This window comes from Anomaloglossus baeobatrachus, chromosome 4 (assembly GCF_048569485.1).
Source record: "Anomaloglossus baeobatrachus isolate aAnoBae1 chromosome 4, aAnoBae1.hap1, whole genome shotgun sequence".
Lineage (NCBI taxonomy): Eukaryota > Metazoa > Chordata > Amphibia > Anura > Aromobatidae > Anomaloglossus > Anomaloglossus baeobatrachus.
This window is the reverse complement of record NC_134356.1, coordinates 506484731-506511557: the sequence shown is the minus strand read 5'-3', so window position 1 is coordinate 506511557 and position 26827 is coordinate 506484731. Positions and strand designations below refer to the sequence as shown.

The window sequence follows — 26827 nt, the reverse complement described above, 5'->3', positions numbered from 1 at the left end:
ATAGGGACAGAACAAGGGGCCGGCACCTCATAGGGACAGAACAGGAGACCAGCACCTCACAGGGACAGAACACAGGGCCGGCACCTGAAAGGGACAGAGCATGGGGCCGGCACCTGACAGGGACAGAACATGGGGCCGGCACCTCACAGGGACAGAACATGGGGCCGGCACCTGACAGGGACAGAGCATGGGGCCGGCACCTGACAGGGACAGAGCATGGGGCTGGCACCTGACAGGGACAGAACATGGGGCCGGCACCTGACAGGGACAGAACACGGGGCCGGCACCTGACAGGGACAGAACATGGGGCCGGCACCTCACAGGGACAGAACATGGGGCCGGCACCTGACAGGGACAGAGCATGGGGCCGGCACCTGACAGGGACAGAACATGGGGCCGGCACCTGACAGGGACAGAACATGGGGCCGGCACCTGACAGGGACAGAACATGGGGCCGGCACCTGACAGGGACAGAACATGGGGCCGGCACCTCATAGGGACAGAACAGGGGACCGGCACCTCATAGGGACAGAACATGGGGCCGGCACCTGACAGGGACAGAACATGGGGCCGGCACCTGACAGGGACAGAACATGGGGCCAGCACCTCACAGGGACAGAACACAGGGCCGGCACCTGACAGGGACAGAACATGGGGCCGGCACCTGACAGGGACAGAACATGGGCCCGGCACCTGACAGGGACAGAACATGGGCCCGGCACCTGACAGGGACAGAACACAGGGCCGGCACCTCATAGGTACAGAACACGGGGCCGGCACCTCACGCTACAGGAGGGCACTGCTGGTGACGTCATCACGCCGGACGCTCACTGACACCGCAAGGAAAACAATCCGAGGCCATTTTGGTTTGTGCAGCTGCGGGAGCCTCCGTCCCGGTACTTATGTGCAGCGGGCGATGTCCTGGAGGGGAGCGGACGGCCGCGGTAAGTCGTGATGACTTCTCGCAAACTGAGGAAATGTGCGGCCCAGCCTCTCTCGTGACATAGGGAGATGCCTCTGTGTCCCTGGGAGCTGTCATGTGATGTGCCGACCTATGTCGCGATGTGCGCGGCGGCAATACAGCACATTATGTGCCATATGATAGATCATTAGCTTTGCTGGTATGTCTTGTATACAGTATATTGCAGCGCATATTACTGCACAGTTTACACAGGGCACACTTTGTGTACTACACTGCACTAATGCCAAGCGGTGCCCAGAAATGCGCGCTGCTATATTCTGGACTGTTGCCCACTGCCTACTCTCCCCAAACAAGTGCTTATCCCCCACAGCGTGCCATCCTACCGCTGGTCCCCCACAGCGTGCCATCCTACCGCTGGTCCCCCACAACGTGCCGCCCTAGCGCTGGTCCCCCACAGCGTGCCGCCCCAGCGCTGGTCCCCCACAGCGTGCCGCCCCGGCGCTGGTCCCCCACAGCGTGCCGCCCCGGCGCTGGTCCCCCACAGCGTGCCGCCCCGGCGCTGGTCCCCCACAGCGTGCCGCCCCGGCGCTGGTCCCCCACAGCGTGCCGCCCCGGCGCTGGTCCCCCACAGCGTGCCGCCCCAGCGCTGGTCCCCCCACAGCGTGCCGCCCCAGCGCTGGTCCCCCCACAGCGTGCCGCCCCAGCGCTGGTCCCCCCACAGCGTGCCGCCCCGGCGCTGGTCCCCACTGTGGTGCCAGCATGGTAAAGTTACAGGCTTGCTCATAGTACTGTGTCTGCTACACATAATCGCCCATTACACTGTCCCATCCACGTATAGGGAACGTTAGCAGCCAGAATGGATGATTTCTTAGCCATTAGTAAAAGCTTCTATCAGTAATGAGCATAGTGGCTATCTCTGATCAGTGGTCGCTTCTGGGTTTCGTGCAGCATAAATATGAATTATATAGATTCTCATCATCAGTGGGAGCCCAGCGCGGAGTCCTGGAGTACGTGAGCTGCTCCCCCTTACCCCAATGCCTGCGGCTGATTGACAGCTGTCTCCTCATACATGACCCAGCGATAGAATCAAGGTCTCTGTCGCTACTTTTGCTGTCCTCAGATTGGGCATCCCAGCAGCAAAAGGGTTACATGGATTTTCCATAAGTGTATACTCAATTGTCATATTGTCTGATCAGTGGGAGTGGGACTTTTAGAAACGATCCAGTCACCTATAGGGAGCAGCATTGTGCAGACCATCATTTTGTGTGGTGGTTTTGATGGAAGGTTGTCCATTGCAGATTGCGCAGTCCAAGGGTTTATAAAGGTGTTTTTCACTTTCCCCGGCTGCAGTTTATTTAAGGCCTAAGCCACACGGTGAGAAAATCGGTGTGAGTGGAGTCCGATAAAACATTACATTCCACTCGGACCAATTCTAGCCTGTGTGTCAGCGCACATGAGGGATTATTTTCTCAGTCCTAATCGGACCGAGAAAACAATCACAGCATGCTGCGAGTGTAATGTGATACTCTTTCTCTTGCACCCATTCAAGTGAATGGGGCGAGAGAAAAATCGCACTGCACTCACGGTACACCGGTGTACTGCCAGTGCAATGCGAGAATGGCAATAGCCGGCTACGGAGGAGAGAGGGAGAGAAATCCCTCCCCTCCGCAGCGCCAGCCCTCCCATCCGCAGCGCTAGCCCGCCCCTCCCTTCCGCAGCGCTAGCCCGCCCCTCCTGCGGCTGAGCTCACTGAATGGCTGCAGCACTATTGACTTGTTGTTAGTGCTGAAGGCAATAGCAGCGGTGGGAACTCCGAGCTGGACCTGGGAATGGTGAGAAAAGGACAGTTTTTTTTCCCACTCTTAAAATAAATTGCAGAAACCAGAAAACCACTGTAACATGTATAATTCCTATTGAGATAAATCTGTGAGCAGAGCTTATACGAGGGGCTGTTGGTAAGTCTCTAGCTTTACCTAGAAAGAAACGTGCTAGGATAATGAAACTTTATATTTATTCCACATACTCTCCACTGATGTTAACACACTTCTTACATTGGTATTCCAAGTTGTGTAAGCCTAGCAAAAAGAAGGATTTCTGTTGTGCCTCAAACAAAGCATCTGTAGCAGCCATGGCATCAGAAATGGTGTGAAATTTGGTACCCTTGAGGTGTTTCTTCAGGCTTGGCAACAGATGGTAGTCAGAGGGAGCTAGATCTGGTGAATAAGGTGGGTGGTCAACCAGCTGTAAGCCCAGCTCTGCCAGTTTTGCCGTGGTTGCTTGTGCAGTGTGAGCAGAGGCATTGTCTTGCAGGAACAAGGTTCCTTTGGACAGCTTGCCGAGCTTTTTAACCTTCAGAGCTGCCTTTAATTTGTCCAAAAGTTCAATGTAATACCTTGCATTGATGGTGGAACCCTTTTGAAGGTAGTCCACGAGCAGCACACACTCCTTATGCCAGAACACAGATGCCATCACCTCAGTGGCTGATTTTTGCACCCTGAACTCCTTTGGACGAGGAGAACCACTGTGCCTCCACTCTTGACTGCTCCTTGTTTTCAGGGTCATACAAATAAATCCAGGTCTCATCCATAGTGACCAGTCGATTCAGGAAGTTTTTATAAGTCTGTAAACGCTGACAAATGGACCAGGAAGTTTTCACTCACATGCTTCTCTGATCTGTTGTCAACCATTTGGGGACCTGCTTTGCAGATGGCCTTTTCAGGTCCAAATGTTCATGGATAATGACACAAACACATTCACGGGGAAATCCCCATGATGTCTGCTATTGCTGTAACTGAAATTCGTCGATTCTCCAGTATGAGGTTGTGCACAGCATCGACGATCTCCGAAACACAACCACTCTCGGTCCTCCAGGACGTTCCTCATCATTGGTGCTGAAGTGGCCCGTTTTAAATTTGGCAACCCAGTTCTTAACTGTGGAATATCCTTTGCAGACTTTCCTTGCAGAAACAAGAATTTTATCACTCCTCTGCTCTCAGTTGCTGTGAATATTGCATTAGACTCCGCCATTTTGTTTTCCCGCGTGCGTAGAACACTGTTGCCATAAGCAACAAACACAAAATTTTGAAAACATATATTACACACAAGGCTTTCATGTGATATAATATTCGTTACCATAGAAACAAAAAAAAAAAATCTCAAAGCCAAAGACTTATCAGCAGCCCCTCGTATGCCTATGGTGGAGTCAGTAAGGATAGCAGAAAATAGTTGTGTATCTGTTGTGGATGTCTCTGGCACCGGAGTAGACTTGGTATGGCAATCTTGTGATCACTTCTGCAGGATGGATGCTCAGTCTTCTGGGTAGTGCCAGTATCTGGACATTTGGGAGACGATATGTAAAATTGCTCTTTGTTTAGAGTCTTGTATGGGAGATGTTTGGATCAGATAAAACTACACTTACGGTACCGTCACACTAAGCGACGCTCCAGCGATCCCACCAGCGACCTGACCTGGCAGGGATCGCTGGAGCGTCGCTACACGGGTTGCTGGTGAGCTGTCAAACAGGCAGATCTCACCAGCGACCAGTGACCAGCCCCCAGCGATGCGTGGAAGCGATGCTGTGCTTGGTAACTAAGGTAAATATCAGGTAACCAATCACTTGGTTACACGATATTTACCTTGGTTACCAGTGCACACCGCTTAGTGCTGGCTCCCTGCACTCCTAGCCAGAGTACACATCTGGTTAATAAGCAAACTGCTTTTTCTATTTACCCGATGTGTACTCCGGCTACGTGTGCAGGGAGCCGGCACTGGCAGCCTGAGAACGGCGAACGCTGGTAACAAAGGTAAATATCGGGTAACCAAGCAAAGGGCTTCTTGGTTACCTGATATTTACCTTGGTTACCAACGCCCGCAGAAGCCGGCTCCTGCTCACTGCACATTCAGTTGTTGCTCTGTCGCTGTCACACACAGCGATGTGTGCTTCACAGCGGGAGAGCAACAACTAAAAAATGGTCCAGGACATTCAGCAACAACCGGCGACCTCACAGCAGGGGCCAGGTTGTTGCTGGATGGCACACACAGCAACATCGCTAGCAACATCGCTGTTGCGTCACAAAAAACGTGACTCAGCAGCGATGTTGCTAGCGATGTTGCTTAGTGAGACGTGGCCTTTACTGAGAACCGTCCTAATGGACGGACCTGTACATGGCGGTGCTCGTCAGATCTGGCACTGGCAAGTCTGTAGAGATCAGTATGTGCAGTAGAATGTGTCTGTCACCTTATGTCTCAGCTCCAGGATCCATTTCTTGGATACACAGATTGTATTTTATGTTGGTCTAGTTACATGTACGTAAAACGTGTTTGCTTAAAGATATTAGTAATTTCTGTGGAAACCTGGCCTCATAAACCTCTTGCTGCCTCAGGTATTGAGTTCCAATGATCTTGCTCATTTCTAGTGCAATTCTCACTTAGATCATATGTGGAATTTGTAGCTCGTCTCCTGCCTTTATAACGGGCAAAAAAGTAAGCACATAAATGCAACCACTGACTTGTACTCTACCTTAAAAATGTGTGTATATACAGTGCCTACAAGTAGTATTCAACCCCCTGCAGATTTAGCAGGTTTATACATTCGGAATTAACTTGGCATTGTGACATTTGGACTGTAGATCAGCCTGGAAGTGTGAAATGCACTGCAGCAAAAAAAGAATGTTATTTCTTTTTTTATTTATTTTTTTTTAAATTGTGAAAAGTTTATTCAGAGGGTCATTTATTATTCAACCCATCAAACCACCAGAATTCTGTTTGGTTCCCCTAAAGTATTAAGAAGTATTTCAGGCACAAAGAACAATGAGCTTCACATGTTTGGATTAATATCTCTTTTTCCAGCCTTTTCTGACTAATTAAGACCCTCCCCAAACTTGTGAACAACACTCATACATGGTCAACATGGGAAAGACAAAGGAGCATTCCAAGGCCATCAGAGACAAGATCGTGGAGGGTCACAAGGCTGGCAAGGGGTACAAAACCCTTTCCAAGTAGTTGGGCCTACCTGTCTCCACTGTTGGGAGCATCATCCGGAAGTGGGAGGCTTATGGAACTACTGTTAGCCTTCCACGGCCTGGACAGCCTTTGAAAGTTTCCACCCGTGCCGAGGCCAGGCTTGTCCGAAGAGTCAAGGCTAACCCAAGGACAACAAGGAAGGAGCTCCGGGAAGATCTCATGGCAGTGGGGACATTGGTTTCAGTCAATACCATAAGTAACGTACTCCACCGCAATGATCTCCGTTCCAGACGAGCCCGTAAGGTACCTTTACTTTCAAAGCGTCATGTCAAGGCTCGTCTACAGTTTGCTCATGATCACTTGGAGGACTCTGAGACAGACTGGTTCAAGGTTCTCTGGTCTGATGAGACCAAGATCGAGATCTTTGGTGCCAACCACACACGTGACGTTTGGAGACTGGATGGCACTGCATACAACCCCAAGAATACCATCCCTACAGTCAAGCATGGTGGTGGCAGCATCATGCTGTGGGGCTGTTTCTCAGCCAAGGGGCCTGGCCATCTGGTCCGCATCCATGGGAAGATGGATAGCACGGCCTACCTGGAGATTTTGGCCAAGAACCTCCGCTCCTCCATCAAGGATCTTAAGATGGGTCGTCATTTCATCTTCCAACAAGACAACGACCCAAAGCACACAGCCAAGAAAACAAAGGCCTGGTTCAAGAGGGAAAAAATCAAGGTGTTGCAGTGGCCTAGTCAGTCTCCTGACCTTAACCCAATTGAAAACTTGTGGAAGGAGCTCAAGATTAAAGTCCACATGAGACACCCAAAGAACCTAGATAACTTGGAGAAGATCTGCATGGAGGAGTGGGCCAAGATAACTCCAGAGACCTGTGCCGGCCTGATCAGGTCTTATAAAAGACGATTATTAGCTGTAATTGCAAACAAGGGTTATTCCACAAAATATTAAACCTAGGGGTTGAATAATAATTGACCCACACTTTTATGTTGAAAATTTATTAAAATTTAACTGAGCAACATAACTTGTTGGTTTGTAAGATTTATGCATCTGTTCATAAATCCTGCTCTTGTTTGAAGTTTGCAGGCTCTAACTTATTTGCATCTTATCAAACCTGCTAAATCTGCAGGGGGTTGAATACTACTTGTAGGCACTGTATGTGTATATATGTATAATATATAATATATATTTGTGTGTGGGTATGTTGATGCCAGGAGACATATATATATATATATATATATATATGTCTCCTGGCATCAACATACCCACACACAAATATATATATCTCAATGAATTCAACAACTCTGGCGTCACCAGTCCCTCACTGTTGATCCTGATGGATCTCTGCAGGATCAAATCTCTTGTTTAAAAAATGATTCCTTAGGCTGGGTTCTGACAACTGATTTAATTGTAATATATTATTCACTCTTTATTAATGTGAAATACGGCAAGGAAAGCTTCAGCAATGACGTGAGTACTTCAAGATGCTGTTACAAATTCCTTCACTTTATTAATGAATCCATAAAATACAATTTGGGCTGGGGAGGAAGTAAAAGAGTAAACAGGACAGTATGAGCTCACAGCTGATTCTTTCTGTGAGGTAAAACAAGTTAACTAGGCAGGAAAATGGGGAACAAAAGCATATTGCCCAGTTGCTTAATTTTAAATATGGAATAACAAAGGATATATATATATATTTTTTTTTTCTTACTAAATACGGTAATACAGAATATGCTTGCTGCCTTATGATATAGTAAAGTGGAATCTTGGGGAATAAAGCATGTGTTCAAAAGAGGGGGACTATGAGGATAAAGAACGTAGTATAAGTGATTAAAATTAAAGATGGGAGAACACAGGATTGTTTGGGTTCACCAGGTCCGGCTGAAGGTTCCACGCGACTGTCACACTGTGTCCGGGTACGCTCATTAAATCTCATGAAAATTCGAAGTATAGGCCATCAGTGTAAAAGTAGTGGCCAACCGAATCACGAATGAACAAGACATAAAAGCGGAATGATTTGTGGAATTAGCATGCACTCCATACTAGAGGGTGCCAGGTTTATACTAGAGTTTGCCATGTATGGTATAGGGGATATAAGCGGTGAAATGTGCTGCACCCCAGCACTTTTTTTTTTTTTTTTTTTTTTGCAGCAATATTTCTTCCACATAGTTGCAGTGGAGGTGCTACACATGGGATCCTATCCTGAAGAAGTTTTATTATTACCCTTAAAAAATAATAGCATACTCATAGAATATACATGGAAGGAATTCAACCCATAGAATCTAAAAATAAGACACCATTTACGGTTTTAAGAAACAACTATTTTTACAGAAGACCTCATTCAGGCACCTGTTGTATTTGTATGTGTTCTGTCTGTGTTTGTCGTGGATAGGATGTGTGTGCCCATTATAGTCTATCTTGCTCTTCACATGTGTGTATTGTTTTTTTTCTGTTAGGGTACTTTCACGCTTGCGTTTTTTTCCTTCCGTCACAATTCGCCCTTTTGGAAAACAGCGGAATCTGTTAACGGATTCCGCTGTTTCCCATAGACTTGTATGGATGACGGATTGTGCCAAAAGTACCCGCGTTGCTTCCGCTGGCCGATGCTGCGTTGCTTCCGCCGAGCGGAAGAAACGCTGAATGTAACGTTAATTGCTTGCGTTAAAATGATGCCAAGCAGCGGATTCTATTGCTTCCGTTAAAATTTTAATGGCTATGGTAGCGGATTCCGTTGCAAAGTGCTTTATAACGGATCTGTTGCATCCGTTGACACCACAAATATAACGGATGCGTCAAAACAGCACAGCAACGGACCCAGCGGATTTCACCCAACGCAAGTGTGAAACTAGCCTTAAAGAAAAACTGATGCCACATTGATGGTCCGAACAACACATAGACAGATAAATGGATGAAAATCGGGTCTAGTCCACTGCTGGGAACTGTTTTTGTTCCTGTGGAAGGCTTTAAGCCCCATGCACATGCTGCATTTTTGCCACGTTTTTATATGCAGTTTGTGGCACAAAACTACATGCATTTCCTTCCCCAGCAAAGTTTAAGATTTCAGATTTGCTGTGCACACATTTTTTTTTTTTTTTTTTTTTTTTTTATGACTGCAGTTTTGTGGTGACCACAAAACTGCAGCATGTTAATTCTTTGTGTGATTTTGACCTTCATTTTTAGTAGTGATGGGAGAACTCGCAGATACCCAGAATTGGCAGGTCTAACTGTGTTAAAAACAAACAAACAATAAAACGATGAGTGGCAGCGTGTCTGACTACTTCCAGTCAGACCCTGTCTACGGGCCTATCGTGGTATAAAAATAAATTAAAAAAAAATTGTCGTAGGGTCCCCCCATATTATAATCCCAAACACAGATAAAGCTTATGGCTACAGGCTGCAGCCCCCAGCCCTGCGCTTTTTATGGGTGTGTATCTTAATAGGATCCGTATGGATTTTTATTCTTAAATTATTTAAATAAATAATTTTACAAAACGGTGTGCGGTCATCCCCCAATTTTGATACCCAGCCAAGATAAAGCCAGACAGCTGGAGCCTGGTAATCTCAGGCTGGGGAGACCCATGGTAATAGCAGCCTGCAGATGCCCAGGATCCCGTAACTTTACTCAGCTGCTCCCAATTGCCCTGTTGTGGTGGCAATTGGGGTAATAAGGAGTTATTGGAAGCTTACAGCTGCCACTAAGCCCTAGATTAGTAATGGCAGGTGTCTGAGACCCCCCCCCCCATTACTAATCTCTAAGTGTAAAGAAATAAACACAAACACCGAAAAAATCCTTTATTTGCAATAAAAGCCATAAGATCACCCTCTTTAACCCCTTTATTAACCCAAAAAATACTCCTGAAGGTCCGACTTGATCCACAATAGGTCCCACGATGATCCTGGCTCTGCTACATCTAACAGCAAGCCGCCATAGAACATGACCGCACACTGTAACTTCAGAGCTGCAGCACTGAAAGGTGACGTCACTCAGGCTAGTTGCGGTCACAGCTGAAGGTTCCCACGGACCTCCACCTGTGTCTGCAGATGTGTTGTTTTTTTAAGTAATTAAATTTTTCCTTTTTATTTTGATACATCGCCACAATAAGCGCATGGCTGGGGGCTGCAGCCTGTAGCTGTATGCTTTATCTGTGCTGGGTATCATAATACGGGCGGGGGGGCGTCCTACACCAATTTTTTATTTATTTAGTTTTACACCCCAATACTGACCTGCAGACATGGTCTGTGATTGGTTGCAATCAAGAAATAACGTCTGGAACTCCATTCTGAGTCTGAACTGGTTTTTTGCACCCAGTTCAGACTCAGAATGGAGTTCCAGACGTTATTTCTTGATTGATTTTGTAGTCTTTCGTTTGTGAACCCGGCCCCACCCACACTTATTGCCAGTTCACATTATACGCATATATAGCCTGGGTCTCGGCTTCCCATACACTATAGGTTTTTTAACTGCATGAGAGGACACACACAAGCTAGGGACCCCAACGTAGAGAAATACTTTGGCGTAGTGTTGGGGCTCTATTGCATTGATCAATTCAGTAGCTAAATTTCTCTTTATTCATATGTTCATGGCAGTAATGCAGGTTCCATTTTCATATTTTCATTCTTACATATAGCTATTGGATTTTTCATGTCAGTATTCACACAGCAGTTTCTGCTTTTCATATATTCCCCTTACATAGTCACTGGTGTGCATACCTTCTCTCCATATAGTCTGATTGGTTGCAGTCAGACACGCTGTCACCCAGGCTGACTGCAGCCAATCACAGACGCAGGAACTGTAGGTGGGCGGGGAAAGCAGTGCATTTGAATAAGTGATAATGAGCGTCCCCAGAAGAGTGAGCGCGGGAGACTCTGTAAGTCCTGCATTTTTATTTCCTGAGTTGCTGGACCCTGGATCATTACACGGAGTTTCCTGAGAACTCCAGGCTCAGGTCCGGCACTCAGATACTTTTGAATCCGCACAGATCCGGACATTTACAGTCTGGGTTTGCCCATCACCATTTCTCGCCCATTGAATTAAAAAAAAAAACCAACAAAACTATTGTCAAAAAACGCATTGAAAATGCATGTTTTTTTTTTTTTTTTAATGCATTTTTGGGCTGCAGGGAACAGATAGCATAAGGAAGGAATGGCTTCATGTATGATATACTTACCTGGCTCCAGTAATTATTTTATTAATATGTTTTTACTTCTTCATTACACAAAGCAGCTGATTGACACCAGGATGACTAGAAGATCGACCTGCTGCTGATGTGACCAGAAGAGAGGCACTCCGGGCCAACATGCCGACAGCATCCTCCATACCCAAAGAGCTGTATCTTTCCACCTCCTTGTCAGAGCTTAATAAGAAAGCGGAAGTTAAAGGGGATACATCCAGTACAAAGAGGTATTTATTTAGTAGGGTATGGAAGCCTTTACTAATCTGTGTAGCTAGCCTAGTAAAGTCTCACATTCTGTTTTGCACTTTTTAGTGGTTTGTTTTAGCTTTCTTGTCTTCCTGTGAATTGCATCACATTCCAAGCAATACTAGGAGTGCTTAACATATTCCATTGCACAATCTGTGAAGTGTGTTGCAATAAGTCTTGAATTATGTGAGATGTGTCCTTGTGATGTGAAGTGTTACAGCTCATTTTAAGTAGTCAGAATTGTTTTTACACTATGGAGGGATTTTAGTAAAATTACAGACATACGATTAGCTTTTTTCCCCTTTCTCAGTTTTCTCAAGCATTTTTTAAAAAGCCCTTTCCTTTGTGGCTGGAGTGGTGCTTGAAATTTAAGTCCTCTGCCTCCGTATCGGTTTCCAGGTACACTTCGGCTGGTGTCCGGTGATTTGTGACATGACGGCAGCTCATGTTTTCCATCGAGTACTGGAGATCCCAAATCAGTACAAATCTATGAGAACCTCGTTCTTGCTCTTATAGACTTGCGTTGAGCACTTGTGATTTTTAACGTCTGAATTAAGGCCAGTCATACGTTATGGGCAAAAGATGGCGTCGCAGGACTGGAGCGATTGCAAAAATGAATGAAAATGTCGGAGGGTGAGTAGAAGACTGCGGGCAGGGGACTTATTTTTAAATCACCAATTCAGTGCTGAAAAAACAAACCCTCTAGTGGGGCTTTAAAGTGTAAGTGTAATTTCAGATGCCTTCATAGTAAGCTGTCGTGAGTGTACATTAGTGATAACACTTTCTGGCCATTTTAAGACAAGTATATTGCATTTTCTGTAGGCTCTATCTGTACAGTTATCTCTGAGCTGGTGGGAGGAGACCTGCTGCTATAAATGTCTCCCATACAGAACACACAGATTCCTGCTCTCCTGCCTTTTTTTTTAGCACATATTGAGAGCAGAGGCAGCTTGGAGGACACTTTATAGCCTGACTGGGCAATGGAGATGTGCTTAGCTCTCCCTTGAGCTTGACTTACAAGAAAGCATGAAAGTTGTTTGTGTTTCTGCTTCTCTTCCCCCAAAATAGACTTGTAGGCAGCTGTAATGTGGCCCCTCAGTGCTCTCACTCTGCTTCCCCTCCCCCTCTACAGACTTTAATGGGTAGCTATAATCTGACACCTCACTGAACTGCAAGTCCTTCGTTTTAGACCAAGACTGACTTGAGCTGTTTGTTCTTTTTGTGAGTGAATGGGTGAGTACAGGAGTTAAGCTGGGTTCACACACAACGATGTCGCTGTTACTTCACCATTTCCTGTGACGTAACAGCGACCTTAGATGATCGCTAGTAAGCTGTCAAACATGTAATTTTAAGCAGCGACAGAGCAGTGATCATAGTGACCACGACGGTCGTTGTGCGGTGTCACACGCGTCTCTATGCGACAACTCAGACCTTGACACAGGCGTGGTGTTTACCGCTAGACATGTTTTGCGTTGCCTCTTTTCACGCCCCTCTGTTCAGATTGGTGATCGCTACAGCGCCTTTCTGTTGCCTTTTTTCACGCCCCTCTATTCCGATTGGTGATCACTACAGCGGCGCCTGATTGGGTGACCGTGCCAAACAAAGGAAGACGCAGTAGTGCTTTCATTCATGCTATTTCATTTCATTCAGATCCACAAAGAATGACACACTAGCGACACCAGACAGAGAATCTACTATGTGGAACAAAGAATGGAACTTAAAGAATGAAATCATTGTAACACCTTCGGCAAGGTACCCAATCAGAACGCTGTTGTAACCACCAATCGGAGTTGTAGGGGCGTTGCAAAATACACCGCAAAAACATACCCTTGACCTGCCTTCAGTCCTACGTCACTGCCTTCAGCGTCGTTGCGACCGTCGCTGCTGCGGTGTCAAACACAAGGATGCTGAGCTTATCATCATGGCGCAGCGGGATAGCAGCGATCAAAAAATGACCTGGAATATTCAGGAGCGAGCAGCGATTTCGCAGCAGGGGTCTGATCATTGTTATGTGTCACACACAGTGACGTCGCTGTTGAGGTCGTTGCTACGTCACAGAAAATGGTGACTTAGCAGCGATGTCGTTATCGTCGTCGCTGTGTGACACCACCTTTTAGATTGGAGTGGTTTAGATAAATGTATATCTCTGATAAGATATATTATAATAACAGTGACCATTTAATAACTGGAATCAGTGGACGGTGCCCATATGTACTCTCGACAGGATGATGCAAGATAGACAATTGACCTGCTCATCTCTCAATGCGTCCTTTCAGCTATAAGCACCATATTTTTTTTTTAGAACGGAGTAAAATCAATAAGGGTATGTGCCCACGATCAGGACTCGCTGCGTCCTGGACACAGCGGGTCCTGACCTTTTGGGGCCACGAGTCTCCTCTGTAGGAGAATGCAGATGCTTGTACCCATGATTATTAGGGTCCAGTGCGCTGAGGTCTCTCACTTGTGTTCTCCCTACGGAGGACGCATGCGACTGCAGCAAACAATTGACATGCTGTGGTCTGGAAAGACGCACCGCAGGTCAGTGTTTGCTGCAGAAAAAAGAAGCACAGAGGGCACAGGATTTCTAGAAATCCAATCCACTGTGCTTGTACTTACAACGTAGCATTTTGGACACAGTGAAAAAACGCTACCTCCAAAACGCTGCAATCACTGATCGTGTGCACGCAGCCTAACAGTTAATCTTCTAGTGCTTCCACCACAGAGCAGTGAACACTGATCTACACCAGCGCTACTTTCACTCACAAGCTGAGCAGACCATCTACACTGCACACTGATGGTCTGTTAGTCCGGAACATCTGTGCTGTATCTGGTTAAGCTTACTCAATAAAATACCCCATCCCCCCCAAAAAAAGAAGAAAATAATATGAACACAATACCCTGCTGTAACTAAATAGAAGCATAATGCATATAAATGAACATAGGGGACTTAGTAAACATTGTCTTTGATCAAAAAAGCATAAAGCCATCCCACCGCGACAAGGTGTACCCAATCTGGACAGTACCTACTCCATCTAATTTTAAAACCTTAATTGCTGGGTCCCAACTGGACACAGCCATGGGAAGCACAAGGTGAAATGTAATGCCCGACTCACTAAGAACGGGGCCGCACCCCATTTGTACTGAGTACAGGAGACTACAAAAGAAAACAAAAGTGATCCGGAGAATGACTTGGTATGCATGTAACTTGTAAGCTCACAGGCTATAAGACATAAAAAAACAAAGAACAAAATAATAAATACCGGTTTATTCAACTATTTGAGTGCCAAGTATTTACGGTTTGTTACGTACGGGACTGGATCCTACTTGCGCACCTACCACACAGAAGTGCCGTGTTTATCCACAGCCCTATGTACAGCACCATGGACTCAATGGTGCTCTATAAATAAATATTAATAGTAACTTATTTTTTTTTTCCATGACCTATTGTACTTCGTTATTTGTAATATTTTGTTAATTTTCTTTGTATCTATTTATGAAAAAAACTAAAATTTGAAAATTCAAAGCTTTGAATTTTTCTGTCCTTAAACCAGAGCGTTATATCACACACAAAATGAATAGCTGACATTTGCTGCATGTCTACTTTCATCAGCATAACTTTTGAAGATTATTTTTTTGTTATGAAGTTAGAAGGGTTAAAAGTGTATCAGCAATTTCTAATTTTTCCAACGAAATTTATAAAACATCCCATTTGCAGTGACTTTGAGACACCTATGTGACAGAAAATACCCAAAAGTGATACCATTCTAAAAACTGCACCCCCACCTCCCCAAAGGGCTCAAAAAAAACCAATCAGGTCCTCATGATGTATCTGATCAGAGCTAGTGTTCTGTACTGAGATCCTGGCTCCTGCAGGACTCTGGGGGTCCCGATCCCAGCCTGACCGTGGATCCTATAGAAACATTGGTGCTCCACAAAGCCCAGCAAGTGCCGACGTTGATCTACAGTGGGCGGTCTTGAGGAGGTTAATTGCTCCAATCATCCAGCGGCTAACGAACAATTGTCCTGGATCATGATCAACCAATGACTGAAACCCGTACATATTTAGGATTTGAATTTACTCCTCATTTTGGCCAGTGTAATCGTTCCATCTCCATTCACATTATACAATTTTCAAAAGATGAATGAGATTTTTTTTCACTCATCTAAACATTGGACACACAGTTCAGTCATTCAACCCATCCACATTACACAATTATTGGGAAAGATGGGTCACTAGTGTTAAGGTGGTGTCACACATAGCGACGACGAGAACGACGTCGCTGCTAATTCACCATTTTCTGTGATGTAGCAGCGACGTCCCGTCGCTGTTGCTGTGTGTGACATCCAGCAACGACCTGTCCCCTGCTGTGAGGTCGCCGCTCGTTACTGAATGTCCTGCTTCATTTTTTGGACGTTGCTCTCCCGCTATGAAGCACACATCTCTGTGTGTGTGACAGCGAGAGAGCGACGAACTGAAGCGAGCAGGGAGCCGGCGTCTGGCAGTCTGCGGTAAGCTGTAACCACGGTAAACATCGGGTAACCAAGAAGTGCTTTCTTTGGTTACCCGATATTTACCTTAGTTACGCTTCCACGCATCGCTGCTGGCTGGGGGCTGGTCGCTGGTGAGATCTGCCTGTTTGACAGCTCACCAGCGACCATGTAACGACGCAGCAGCGATCCTGATAAGGTCGGACCGCTGGTCGTGATCACTGCTGCGTCGCTATGTGTGACACCACCTTAATCAGAGGGATTGTCGGCCAATGTAAATGCATCTGTAGGAGATCAAATAGTGGAAAACAAATGCAGATTAACTGGACAAACAATAGAATAAAATGTAAATATTAATCTTTTGTTGTGTGCATGTTTACCCATATAATCTGATGGGATAAATTTCAGGTGTATATCAACTTTAGGGCCACTCTGTAATTGTACTGCATTCACAAACAAACGAAGACTATCTATTCGGCTCCCCACCCCTGCCATATAGCTTTGTATGTAGATGCACAGGGTGTGCACAGGGAAAAGACCCCGGATAGGGGGGAAGCACAAACAATAAAAAAACGGGCAACTAGTCCAGTACTCAATGTCCACAAAAAAATTGTAAAAACTGTGACAATTGATTTAATCTATTAAAAAAAGGGAAAATGCACACATTTCATTGGGATATCCTGGCTGGCACATTTTTCCAGGATTTCCTGTTTCAGTGTGAGCATTCTCCCTTCTTTTTTTCCGCTGTCTGTTGGTGATCGTGGGTAGGACAAGTCGCTTGTTTATTTAATTTGTAATGCATTGCAGTGTGTTCTTGTTTTTATCTGAAATAATTTTTATTGCATTTTAACAACACCAAAACAAATAAAGACTTTCCCAAAGAACCACAAAGCCGTATAGGAAATACAGACGGAAACATACAACCTGCGTAGTGTGTAAGATATTAGATTGAATGGTGCAAACCCTGAGTTTTCTTGCCACACAGCTCTGGTCCCTCTCTGTGGTATTTATATCTCTGACATAAGGATGAGACCTGTACCCCAACATTGGTAGAAACAATGGGATACCATGTAACATGTGTACATACCGTATTTTTCGGACTATAAGACACATTGGACCATAAGATGCACCCTGGTTTTAGAAGAGGAAAATAACATTTTAAAGCAAAAAATGTGGTCATGACACACTGTTATGGGGCGAGGATCTGCTGCTGACACTGTATGGGAATAATTTAAAAAAACAAACAAGAAAAAAAAATTGATGTGCGGTTCCCCCAATTTTGATAACCAGCCAAGATAAAGTCTCACAGCTGGGGGCTGGTATTCTCAGGCTGGGGAGACTCACGTTATTGGGAGCCCACCAAGCCTAAAAATATCAGCCAGCAGCCACCCAGAATTGCGGCATCCATTAGATGCGACAGTCCTGGGACTTTGCCACCGCATCAGGGCAATCGGGATGAGCTGGGAAATCGGGATGAGCTGGGAAATCGGGATAATGAGTTAATGGCAGCAGCCCATAGCTGCCACTAAGTCCTACCTTAGTGATGGCAGGCATCTGAGACACCTCCTCACCACTAAGCTGTAAGTGAAAGTAAATAAACACAAACACCTAAAAATACTTTATTTGAAATAGATAAAAAAAACACCCTCATTCACCACTTTATTAACCCCTAAAGCACCCAGGTCCGATGTAATCCACATGATGTCCCACGACGCATCCAGCTCTGCTACATCTTACAATAACAGAGAGCAGCCATAGAGCACGACCGCTCTCTGTTAGGGTCAGGCCGCAAGTGAAGTGAGCCGCCGGGATCAGCGGTGACTCCAGCTGTCATCGCACATCACCTGACTGAAGTCACCGCGGATCTCGCGCTCACTTCAGCCGCAGCCGGATTTGCGGTAACAGCTGGAGGACTTTCGCTGTATACTCACCTCTCCTCACTCCACGCAGCATTGCTCGCTTCCTGTCTGTGTGCCAGCTGACCTTTGTAGAGCCATGTCTACAGGGAAGACGCCATCGCTGTGCTCACCGCTCTCTACACAGATCAGCTGGCACACAGAAAGGAGGACACTGCGATGCAGGGGAACGGTGAGTATACCGTACTTATTCACTGCCCCCCGCGCTGATGATGATGCGCGGGGGGCAGTGAATACAGCCGCACATGATCACTCCAGGCTGTAGTTGCCTGGGGTGATCACGCGGGCCAGCTCTTGAGTATGCGCGCATCCCCCGCCCATCATCCCGGCCACCTATCAGTGCCGGCTTCAGGGCTGACAGATGATGGGCGGGATGATGGGCATGCATATCAAATGAGCGGGCCCACGTGGTCAGGGTAGCACTGCTACAGCCTGCTCCTGCCTTTGATGACCCGTTCCACCACCACCGCACTCGCCTTCACCAGTTCCACCACCACACTGCAGCCATTGGACTATAATACGCACCCCCCACTTTCCCCCAAAATTTGGGGGAAGAAAAGTGTGTCTTATAGTCCGAAACCTACGGTACATAAGACACACAATGTGCCTCGCTTAAGAAGAGCTGTGGTACTCTTAAAGAAGACCATAAATCTCCAGATTTTGCTGGTATTGTATTGCCACTGCTCCTAAGGCCGGGGCCACACGGGGGACTACTGCGATCCTTGCATAACACTCTGCTCACGCTGGCAGTACAGCAGTGCCGTGTGTCATGCGAGTGTCATTGTGACTGAGGTCCGATGTTGCGATCGAACCACAGCTGCTGGGGGCGGGCCGGCGCTGAGGAGGGGCGGGCCTGCGCTGCAGAGGTGAGGAAGAGATTTATCTCCCTCTCCTCTGTAGCTGCCTATTGACATTCTCGCACCCATAGACTTGAATGGGTGCGAGAGAAAAAGGATCTCATTGCACCCGCAGCATGCTGCGATTGTTTTCTCGCTCCGATTAGGGCTGAGAAAATAATTGCTCATGGGAGCTGGCACATAGGCTAATTTTGGTCCGAGTGGAATGCGATGTTTTATCGCATTCCACTCTCTCTGATTTTCATGCTGTGTGTCTTAGGCCTAAGGGGCACTTTGCACACTACGACATCGCAGGTGCGATGTCGGTGGGGTCAAATCGAAAGTGACGCACTTCCTGCGTCGCTCTCGACATCGTAGTGTGTAAAGCATTTTTGATACGATTCATGAGCACAAAAGCATCGTAATCGTATCATCGGTGTAGCCGCTGTCATTTCCATGAATTGGGAAAGACCAATGTTACGATGTTGTTCCTGCGGCAGCATACATCGCTGTGTGTGAAGCCGCAGGAGCGAGGAACATCTCCAACCTGAGTCCCGGCCGGCTATGTGGAAGGAAGGAGGTGGGCGAGATGTTTACGTCCCGCTCATCTCCGCCCCTCCGCTTCTATTGGCCGCCTGCCGTGTGACGTCGCTATGACGCCACACAACCCGCCCCCTTAGGAAGGAGGCAGGTCGCCGGCCGAGCGACGTCGCAGGGCAGGTGAGTGCATGTGAAGCTGCCGTAGCGATAATGTTCGCTGTGGCAGCTATCACCATGATATCGCAGCTGCGACGGGGGTGGGGACTATCGCGCTCGGCATCGCAGCATCGGCTTGCGATGTCTTGAGGGTACTTTACACACTGCGACATCGTTAGCGATCTCGTTAGCGATGTGAAATTCTAGATCGCAAGTGCGATCTTTCGAAATCGCACATAGGTCATTTTACGCATGTGCGATCTCGAAAGATCGCACTTGCGATCTAGAATTTCACATCGCTAACGAGATCGCTAGCGATTTCGCAGTATGTAAAGTACCCTTTAGTGTGCAAAGGGCCCTTAAGAGTGTTTGTTTATTTTTACATCATTATTATTAATAAAGATAATGATTATATATCTGTGTATTATTTTTTTAATCTGCAATACAGTTGCAGGTTTATGGACCTTTTTATGTTGTGCTATTTTTTTGTGTTTGCCAAGAGAAGGTAGGTCATAGGATTTTTTGAGTGGTGTCTTTAAGCTGTTTTGCATTATTACCCTATCAGCCATGCTGCTTGTTAGTGACCAGCAGCTCAATAGCAATCACAAAGATGTAGAGAGACAGGTGACAACTCTGCCATTTGCCCCTACCCAGTGCAATTGTCTGTAGGGGCAATCTATATATAATTCATACAAGATTAATAATGTCTCTCCAAAATCCATTTTTATCAAAACTGCCCATAAGTCCTCCCAACTAATACGATCAAAGGAGCCAAAGAGCAAACCATTAGAGTTGAGTGAACCCTTTTGAAGTTTGGTTCAAAAGTTTGAAATTGAAAAAAATGTAAGAGTAATCCAGCAATCCCAAACGATAAAAAATTCCAAAACTTTATTTCACATTTTAAAATTCCATGGTTAGGACTCCATTTAATGGGAAACAGATGACTCTTCTCGTCTTTACTTAGATATGGAGATATTAGTTTGTTGTCTCCACCCACATGCAGCCAGCCATAAACGGATCACTTCCGGTGGCGGGTAGGCGGGGATTTTCCATTTTTTTTTTTTTTTAGTAAATATATATTTTTTTATTTATTGGTACACACTACATCCGGTCACGCTGTTGTTACCCCCAGTGTGAGCTGATCAAACACCGCAAGCGTCTTGTACGTAGCTGAGGACTAAGCGTACCAGAGTGCAGTGATGTTCATACATAAAGCACCCGATCTCTGTTTTTTCTGTTGAGTCTGTGTTCGGTACGACCACCGACCCTCGGGTTTGCTTATTTCTACAAACAATCCTTTGGCCAGGGTTATTATCGGCAAATTTAAAGCATCACTCCAGCGGGGTTTTTTTCACTGTTGAAGAGGCACATTTAATCTAAGCCCCCTACACACTCTACGCTGTCTTCACCTTCTATCACTGACACTGCGGTCTGTCCTCTGCAGTTTATGACCTGCCAGCTGCTCCAGTATTTCGTGGATCGAGCCAGAGGTCACTCTCCAAAGCAAGTCTATGTGAGCATTGTTCTGGCTCTCACAGACTTGTATTGAGCTTGTTACATAACGTCTTACTTCGGTCACTTAGAAATTGTGGTCCTAAGATGACTTTGTGGGCTCAGAGTGGCGTCACAGTGGCAATATATTGCAGTAGCTTTAGCTGACATAAATTCAGTTTGGTCAGCGTGAATAAAAGAACAGATAAGCCTAGAGAAGCATGGCCAAGGCTTTTGCTATTAATTTGATATCAGCTGATGATGGAGATGGGTTTGTAGCAATCTGGCATTAACAGATCCTTGCCCGGCTTCAATATCACATAATAATGGCTTCAGACATAGTCAGGCAGTGTGTCTACCCTCATAGTGTCGGGGCCTCTAGTCGGTCTCTGGCCTCCTGGGATCATAACGCTAATGTATTCATATCCAAATAAGTGGCATCTGAGGATTTGACAACTGCAACCGAACTGTGTATAAATTGTCATAGCGTCCTTTAAAGACAGACAGAATACCCTCTACCCCTGTAACAAGTGTACCCAAATGTCCCCAACTTGACGTTACACTGGAAGCCCCCTCCTGAGCCTTCCTAATAGTCACAAGCAGGTTAGCCAAGAATCGCTAATTAGCAGCCTGTCAGTGTTTTCTCTATTTGGCTGTATAAACCCTGTTCATTCTTGTTAATAATACACCATCATTATTTTTTTATAAAGCTACGTCACCACCGCCTGCAAGATCTTTCAGAAGGCAGAGGAATGCAGACTTGACAGAGATGAAGAAAAGGCTTACGTCCTCTATATGAAGTTCTTGTTTGTTTTTGAACTTGTTAAAAAAAGATCGGATTTCAAGCAAAACCAGGTATAGTGTGTCCAAAGGTTTATATACAGATAGTCTAAGGACTCGTGCACCAGATCTGTACAGTGTCCATACAATTTCTTTATCGTTCCTTTGGGAGACCCAGACCTTGGGTGTTTAGCTTCTGCCTCCGGAGGACACACAAAGTACTAAACCTAAAAGTGTAGCTCCTCCCTCTGAGCTTATACACCCCCTGGTGAGCCAGTCCCAGCCAGTTTATCGCTTTGTGTTCAGGAGGCATACATCCACACATGCATTCTCATATGATTTTTTGTTTTTTGGAAAGTGCGGGTCCACGTCTGGACTCCCGGCATGTCCCTTCTCACCCCACTGTGTCGGTGGTGTTGTAAGGTTGATTTCCAAGGCTGGAGCCTTACATTCCGTGCTCCTTCACCATCCCTCCTGGGCTCTGGATTGAAGTGGGAGCCAGCGCGGTCTCCATACCTGGCAGGAGACTGGTCTCCGTCCACAGGCCCTTCAGGACTCTGCTCGACCGGAGCACTCATCCCCAGGGACCTGGCCCTTCGTCTCAGCAGCTAAGTACCTGAGACGTTCATATGTTGGGGGTCCCTGTCCTTTATTGTATGGGGAGAGTGTGTTTGCTGTACTTGTTTTTGACATTTCCGGCAGGTTCTCTGGCTTTCGCCCGAGAACCGCGCCGATGGTGCCTGCGCGTCAGCCTCGCTGCTCAAATTTAGGCCCCGGCTTCGCCGGAGGCCTAGTTTCTGTTTCCTGCCCTCGCATGTCACTCATGCAGAGGGACAGGCACGGCTCCTCCCGGCGGCCGTCCTGCACAGGGGAGGGACACTCCCCACTGCTTGTGCGTGACTCCTCCCCTGCAGGTCTCTATGGCCCTCCAGATCACAGGGACGCCCCCTGTCCCGCGCCCTCTCTTCGCTCCGGCGGCCATTTTCTTGCACAGGGTTCACTCTGCGCTGGGCCGTTCTGCACTCTGCATCCCTGCTGAGGTGCTGTGCATTGGGGGTCCGGGCTTCGGGATCTGGAGGGCACACAACACCGCTTCCAGCGGTCTGTTAAGCCACAACCGGTCTCTGGTTGTGGACCTCTGTATATACTCCCTGGGGTTCATTCTCTTTGTAGAAGCTGTCCCACTCCAGCAGCATGTCTTACACGAGGAGCAAGGCTCCAAAGCTTTATACTGTATGCGCTGCATGTAAGCTCCTGCTGCCTGAACCGAGCACCTATCCACATTGTGATGTCTGCTCTAACTTGGAGGTGCCACAGCCTGGAGTCTCACCCCCAGTGGTCTCTCAGGCTGCTTCTGCACGTGTGGCTGAACCTCCGGCCTGGGTAGAGTCCTTCTCTAGGTCTATCTCACAGTCATTTGCTGAGTGCATGGGACTTCTGTCCAGGACTTTGATGAATATGCATCAGCCCCCTTCACAGGGCACCTCTAATGCTCTTGCTAAGAGTCCTTTAGGATCTCTATCATCTGACCTCCGTCCACTGGAGCTCACAGAGGATTCATCATTAGGGCACAGACCCAGTCCTCCTAAGAGGCGCCGCAGGGTTTCCCCTCCCTCCTCATCCCGCGGTTCTGATTCAAGAGCTGACTCGCAAGATGAGGAGGATGCCTTTACAGGGGGCTCGGAGGCTAACTCCATGTGCCCCATTGATCTTTCCGAGGGTGACTCAGAACTTAGTGACTTGATTGCTTCCATTAATTCTGTACTGGATCTCAATCCGCCAGTATCAGAGGAGCAACCCTCTCTGGCAGAAAAGCACCAGTTTACCTCGCCTAAGAGAGTAAAGAGTGTGTTCTTTAACCACTCCAGTTTTCAGTCCGCTGTGACCAAACCCAGGGCCTGTCCTGATAAATGCTTCCCAAAGCGTGGTTCTGATGATCGTTTTCCCTTTCCACCTGAGGTGGTCAAGGAGTGGGCTCACTCCCCAAAGGTAGACCCTCCGGTGTCTAGACTCTCAGCCCGGACCGTTGTGTCGGTGGCTGATGGCACTTCCCTTAGGGATGCCACTGACTGTCAGATTGACCTTCTGGCCAAATCCGTGTATGAAGCGGCGGGGGCCGCGTTTTCCCCAACTTTTGCAGCAGTGTGGGCTCTCAAGGCCATCTCTGCTTCTTTAGAGGAGATGCATTCCCTCACCAGGGAATCTATGCCTGAGATGGTTGCCTTAACTTCTCAAGCTTCAGCTTTTTCATCCTATGCCATGTCTGCCATGCTAGAGGCTGCTCACCGCACTGCGGTGGCTTCAGCTAATTCTCTTGTTATCCGCAGGATCTTGTGGCTTCGAGAGTGGAAGGCAGACGCTTCTTCAAAGAAGTACCTTGCTGGGCTCCCATTTGCTGGGCCCAGGCTGTTCGGTGAACAGCTGGATGAAATTATTAAAGAAGCTACTGGCGGGAAGAGTACTTCCATGCGACAAACCAAGACCAGGAAACCTGCCCAGGGTAGGAATCAGTCGAGGTTTCGCTCCTTTCGTTCCTCCAACTGGTCGTCCTCTAAGCCCTCCGCCTCGTCCGCTAACTCAGCTAAGGACCAGAAATCCAACTGGCGCCCCAAAGCGCGTCCACAGAAAACCGGAGGAGGTCCTGCCACTAAGGCAGCCTCCTCGTGACTCTCTGCCCGCTCCAGCAACGTCCTTAGTCGGTGGCAGGCTCTCCCACTTTGGCGACGCTTGGTTTCAACACGTCTCCGATCAGTGGGTGAGAGATATCATCTCTCACGGCTACAGGATAGAATTCTCTTCCAGCCCGCCAAACAGATTTTTTCTCTCAACTCCCCCCTGCTCCAAGGCTGCCGCCTTCTCACAGGCCGTGGCAGCCTTGCGGGCCAACGGAGTAATTGTACTAGTTCCCGCCCGGGAACGGTTCAGAGGTTTTTACTCAAACCTCTTCCTAGTTCCCAAAAAGGACGGTACCTTCCGGCCCATCCTGGATCTCAAGCTTCTCAACAAGCATGTTCTGGTGCGGCACTTTCGCATGGAGTCTCTGCGATCAGTCATTGCCTCAATGACCCAAGGGGATTTCCTGGCGTCCATCGACATCAGAGATGCCTATCTACATGTGCCAATTGCAGCTTCACACCAGCGTTGGCTACGCTTTGCAATAGGAGAAGATCATTTCCAATTCGTGGCTCTCCCCTTCGGGTTAGCCACGGCCCCTCGGGTATTCACCAAGGTCATGGCAGCAGTGATTGCGGTTCTGCACCTCCAGGGGTTGGCAGTGCTCCTTTACCTGGACGACCTTCTAGTCAAGGCTCCGTCCAGCGCAGACTGTCAGCGGAGTGTCTCGCTCACTCTCGCCACTCAAGCCCAATTTGGGTGGCTTGTCAATCTTCCCAAATCCACTCTGACTCCGACCCAGAGTCTCACGTACCTAGGCATGCAGTTCGAGACTTTGCCGGCACTTGTGAAGTTGCCATTAATCAAACAGCTGTCACTCCAGTTGGCGGTGCGCTCTCTCCTGAGGCCCCGCCGTTATACCCTCAGGCGTCTGATGCAGGTGCTGGGTCTAATGGTGGCGTCCATGGAGGCTGTTCCCTTTGCCCAGTTCCATCTGCGCCCTCTGCAGCTGGACATTCTCCGCTGTTGGGACAAGCGGCCTTCCTCCTTACACAAGTTAGTGGCTCTGTCGCCACGGACCAGGAGCTCTCTTCAGTGGTGGCTTCGGCCCCTCTCTCTGTCCCAGGGGCGCTCCTTCCTGGCCCCGTCCTGGGTGATTCTCACCACGGATGCCAGTCTATCCGGCTGGGGAGCGGTATGTCTCCACCACAGAGCACAGGGCACTTGGACTCTGTCCGAGTCAGCCCTTTCAATCAATGTGCTGGAAACCAGAGCCGTGCTTCTAGCTCTCCTAGCATTTCGCCACCTGCTGGCGGGCAGGCACATTTGAGTCCAGTCAGACAACGCGACAGCGGTTGCCTACATCAACCATCAAGGCGGGACACGCAGCCGCCTGGCGATGATGGATGTACAACGCATTCTTCAATGGGCGGAAGACTCCAGGTCCACCATATCCGCAGTCCACATCCCAGGCGTGGACAACTGGGAGGCAGATTATCTCAGCCATCAAAGCGTGGACGGTGGCGAGTGGTCCCTGCACCCGGCAGTATTTCAGTCGATCTGCCGCAAATGGGGCACTCCGGACGTGGACCTAATGGCATCCCGTCACAACAACAAAGTTCCTGTTTACGTGGCTCACTCCCACGATCCTCAGGCCTTCGCCGCGGACGCTCTGGTTCAGTACTGGTCCCAGTTTCGTCTGTCCTACATGTTTCCCCCTCTAGCTCTCTTGCCCAGAGTCCTGCGCAAGATCAGAATGGAGGGTCGTCGAGTCATCCTCATTGCACTGGACTGGCCCAGGCGAGCTTAGTATCCGGACCTGCTCCAACTGTCCGTAGAGATGCTGTGGCATCTCCCGGACCGTCCAGACCTACTCTCGCAAGGTCCGTTTTTCCGCCCGAATTCTGCGGCCCTCAAATTGACGGCGTGGCTCTTGAGTCCTGGATTTTGACGGCTTCTGGTATCCCCCCTGAAGTCATCTCCACTATGACTCGGGCCCGCAAGTCTTCCTCCGCTAAGATCTATCACAGGACTTGGAAAATTTTCCTGTCCTGCTGTCGCTCTACCGGCCATCCTCCTTGGCCATTCTCCTTGCCGACTCTTCTGTCTTTTCTACAGTCCGGTCTTCAGCTAGGACTGTCCCTCAACTCTCTCAAGGGACAAGTTTCGGCTCTGTCAGTTCTGTTCCAGCGGCGTCTCGCTCGGCTGGCTCAGGTCTGCACCTTCATGCAGGGAGCATCTCACATCATTCCGCCTTACCGGCGGCCCTTGGACCCCTGGGACCTTAACTTGGTTCTCACGGTCTTGCAGAAACCCCCCTTTGAGCCTCTTAGGGAGGTTTCTTTGTATCGTCTTTCACAGAAAGTGGCCTTTCTGGTTGCCATAACGTCTCTCAGGAGAGTCTCTGATTTGGCTGCGCTCTCCTCGGAGTCACCTTTTTTTAGTCTTTCATCAAGACAAGGTGGTTCTCCGTCCGACTCCGGACTTTCTTCCTAAGGTGGTCTCTCCCTTCCACCTTAACCAGGACATTATCTTACCTTCCTTCTTTCCGGCCCCTGTTCATCGCTTTGAAAAAGCTCTACATACTCTGGATCTGGTGCGTGCTCTCCGGATCTATGTGTCTCGCGCCGCTGCGCTTAGGCGGTGCACCTCTCTTTTTGTGCTAACTACAGGTCGGCGCAAGGG

The 26827-nt window shown here is 47.9% G+C and overlaps 1 protein-coding gene across 1 annotated transcript in view; it reads left to right on the top strand.

The window, feature by feature from the left end:
- The first annotated feature begins 827 nt into the window (after window positions 1-827).
- USP8 (ubiquitin specific peptidase 8) overlaps window positions 828-26827 on the top strand; it is a 163131-nt gene continuing 137131 nt past the window's right edge. Inside the window, 3 exon segments of the mRNA XM_075345832.1 lie at window positions 828-944; window positions 11124-11303; window positions 21460-21604. Coding sequence (XP_075201947.1) covers window positions 11200-11303; window positions 21460-21604 — 249 coding nt within the window. The 5' untranslated portion in view covers window positions 828-944; window positions 11124-11199.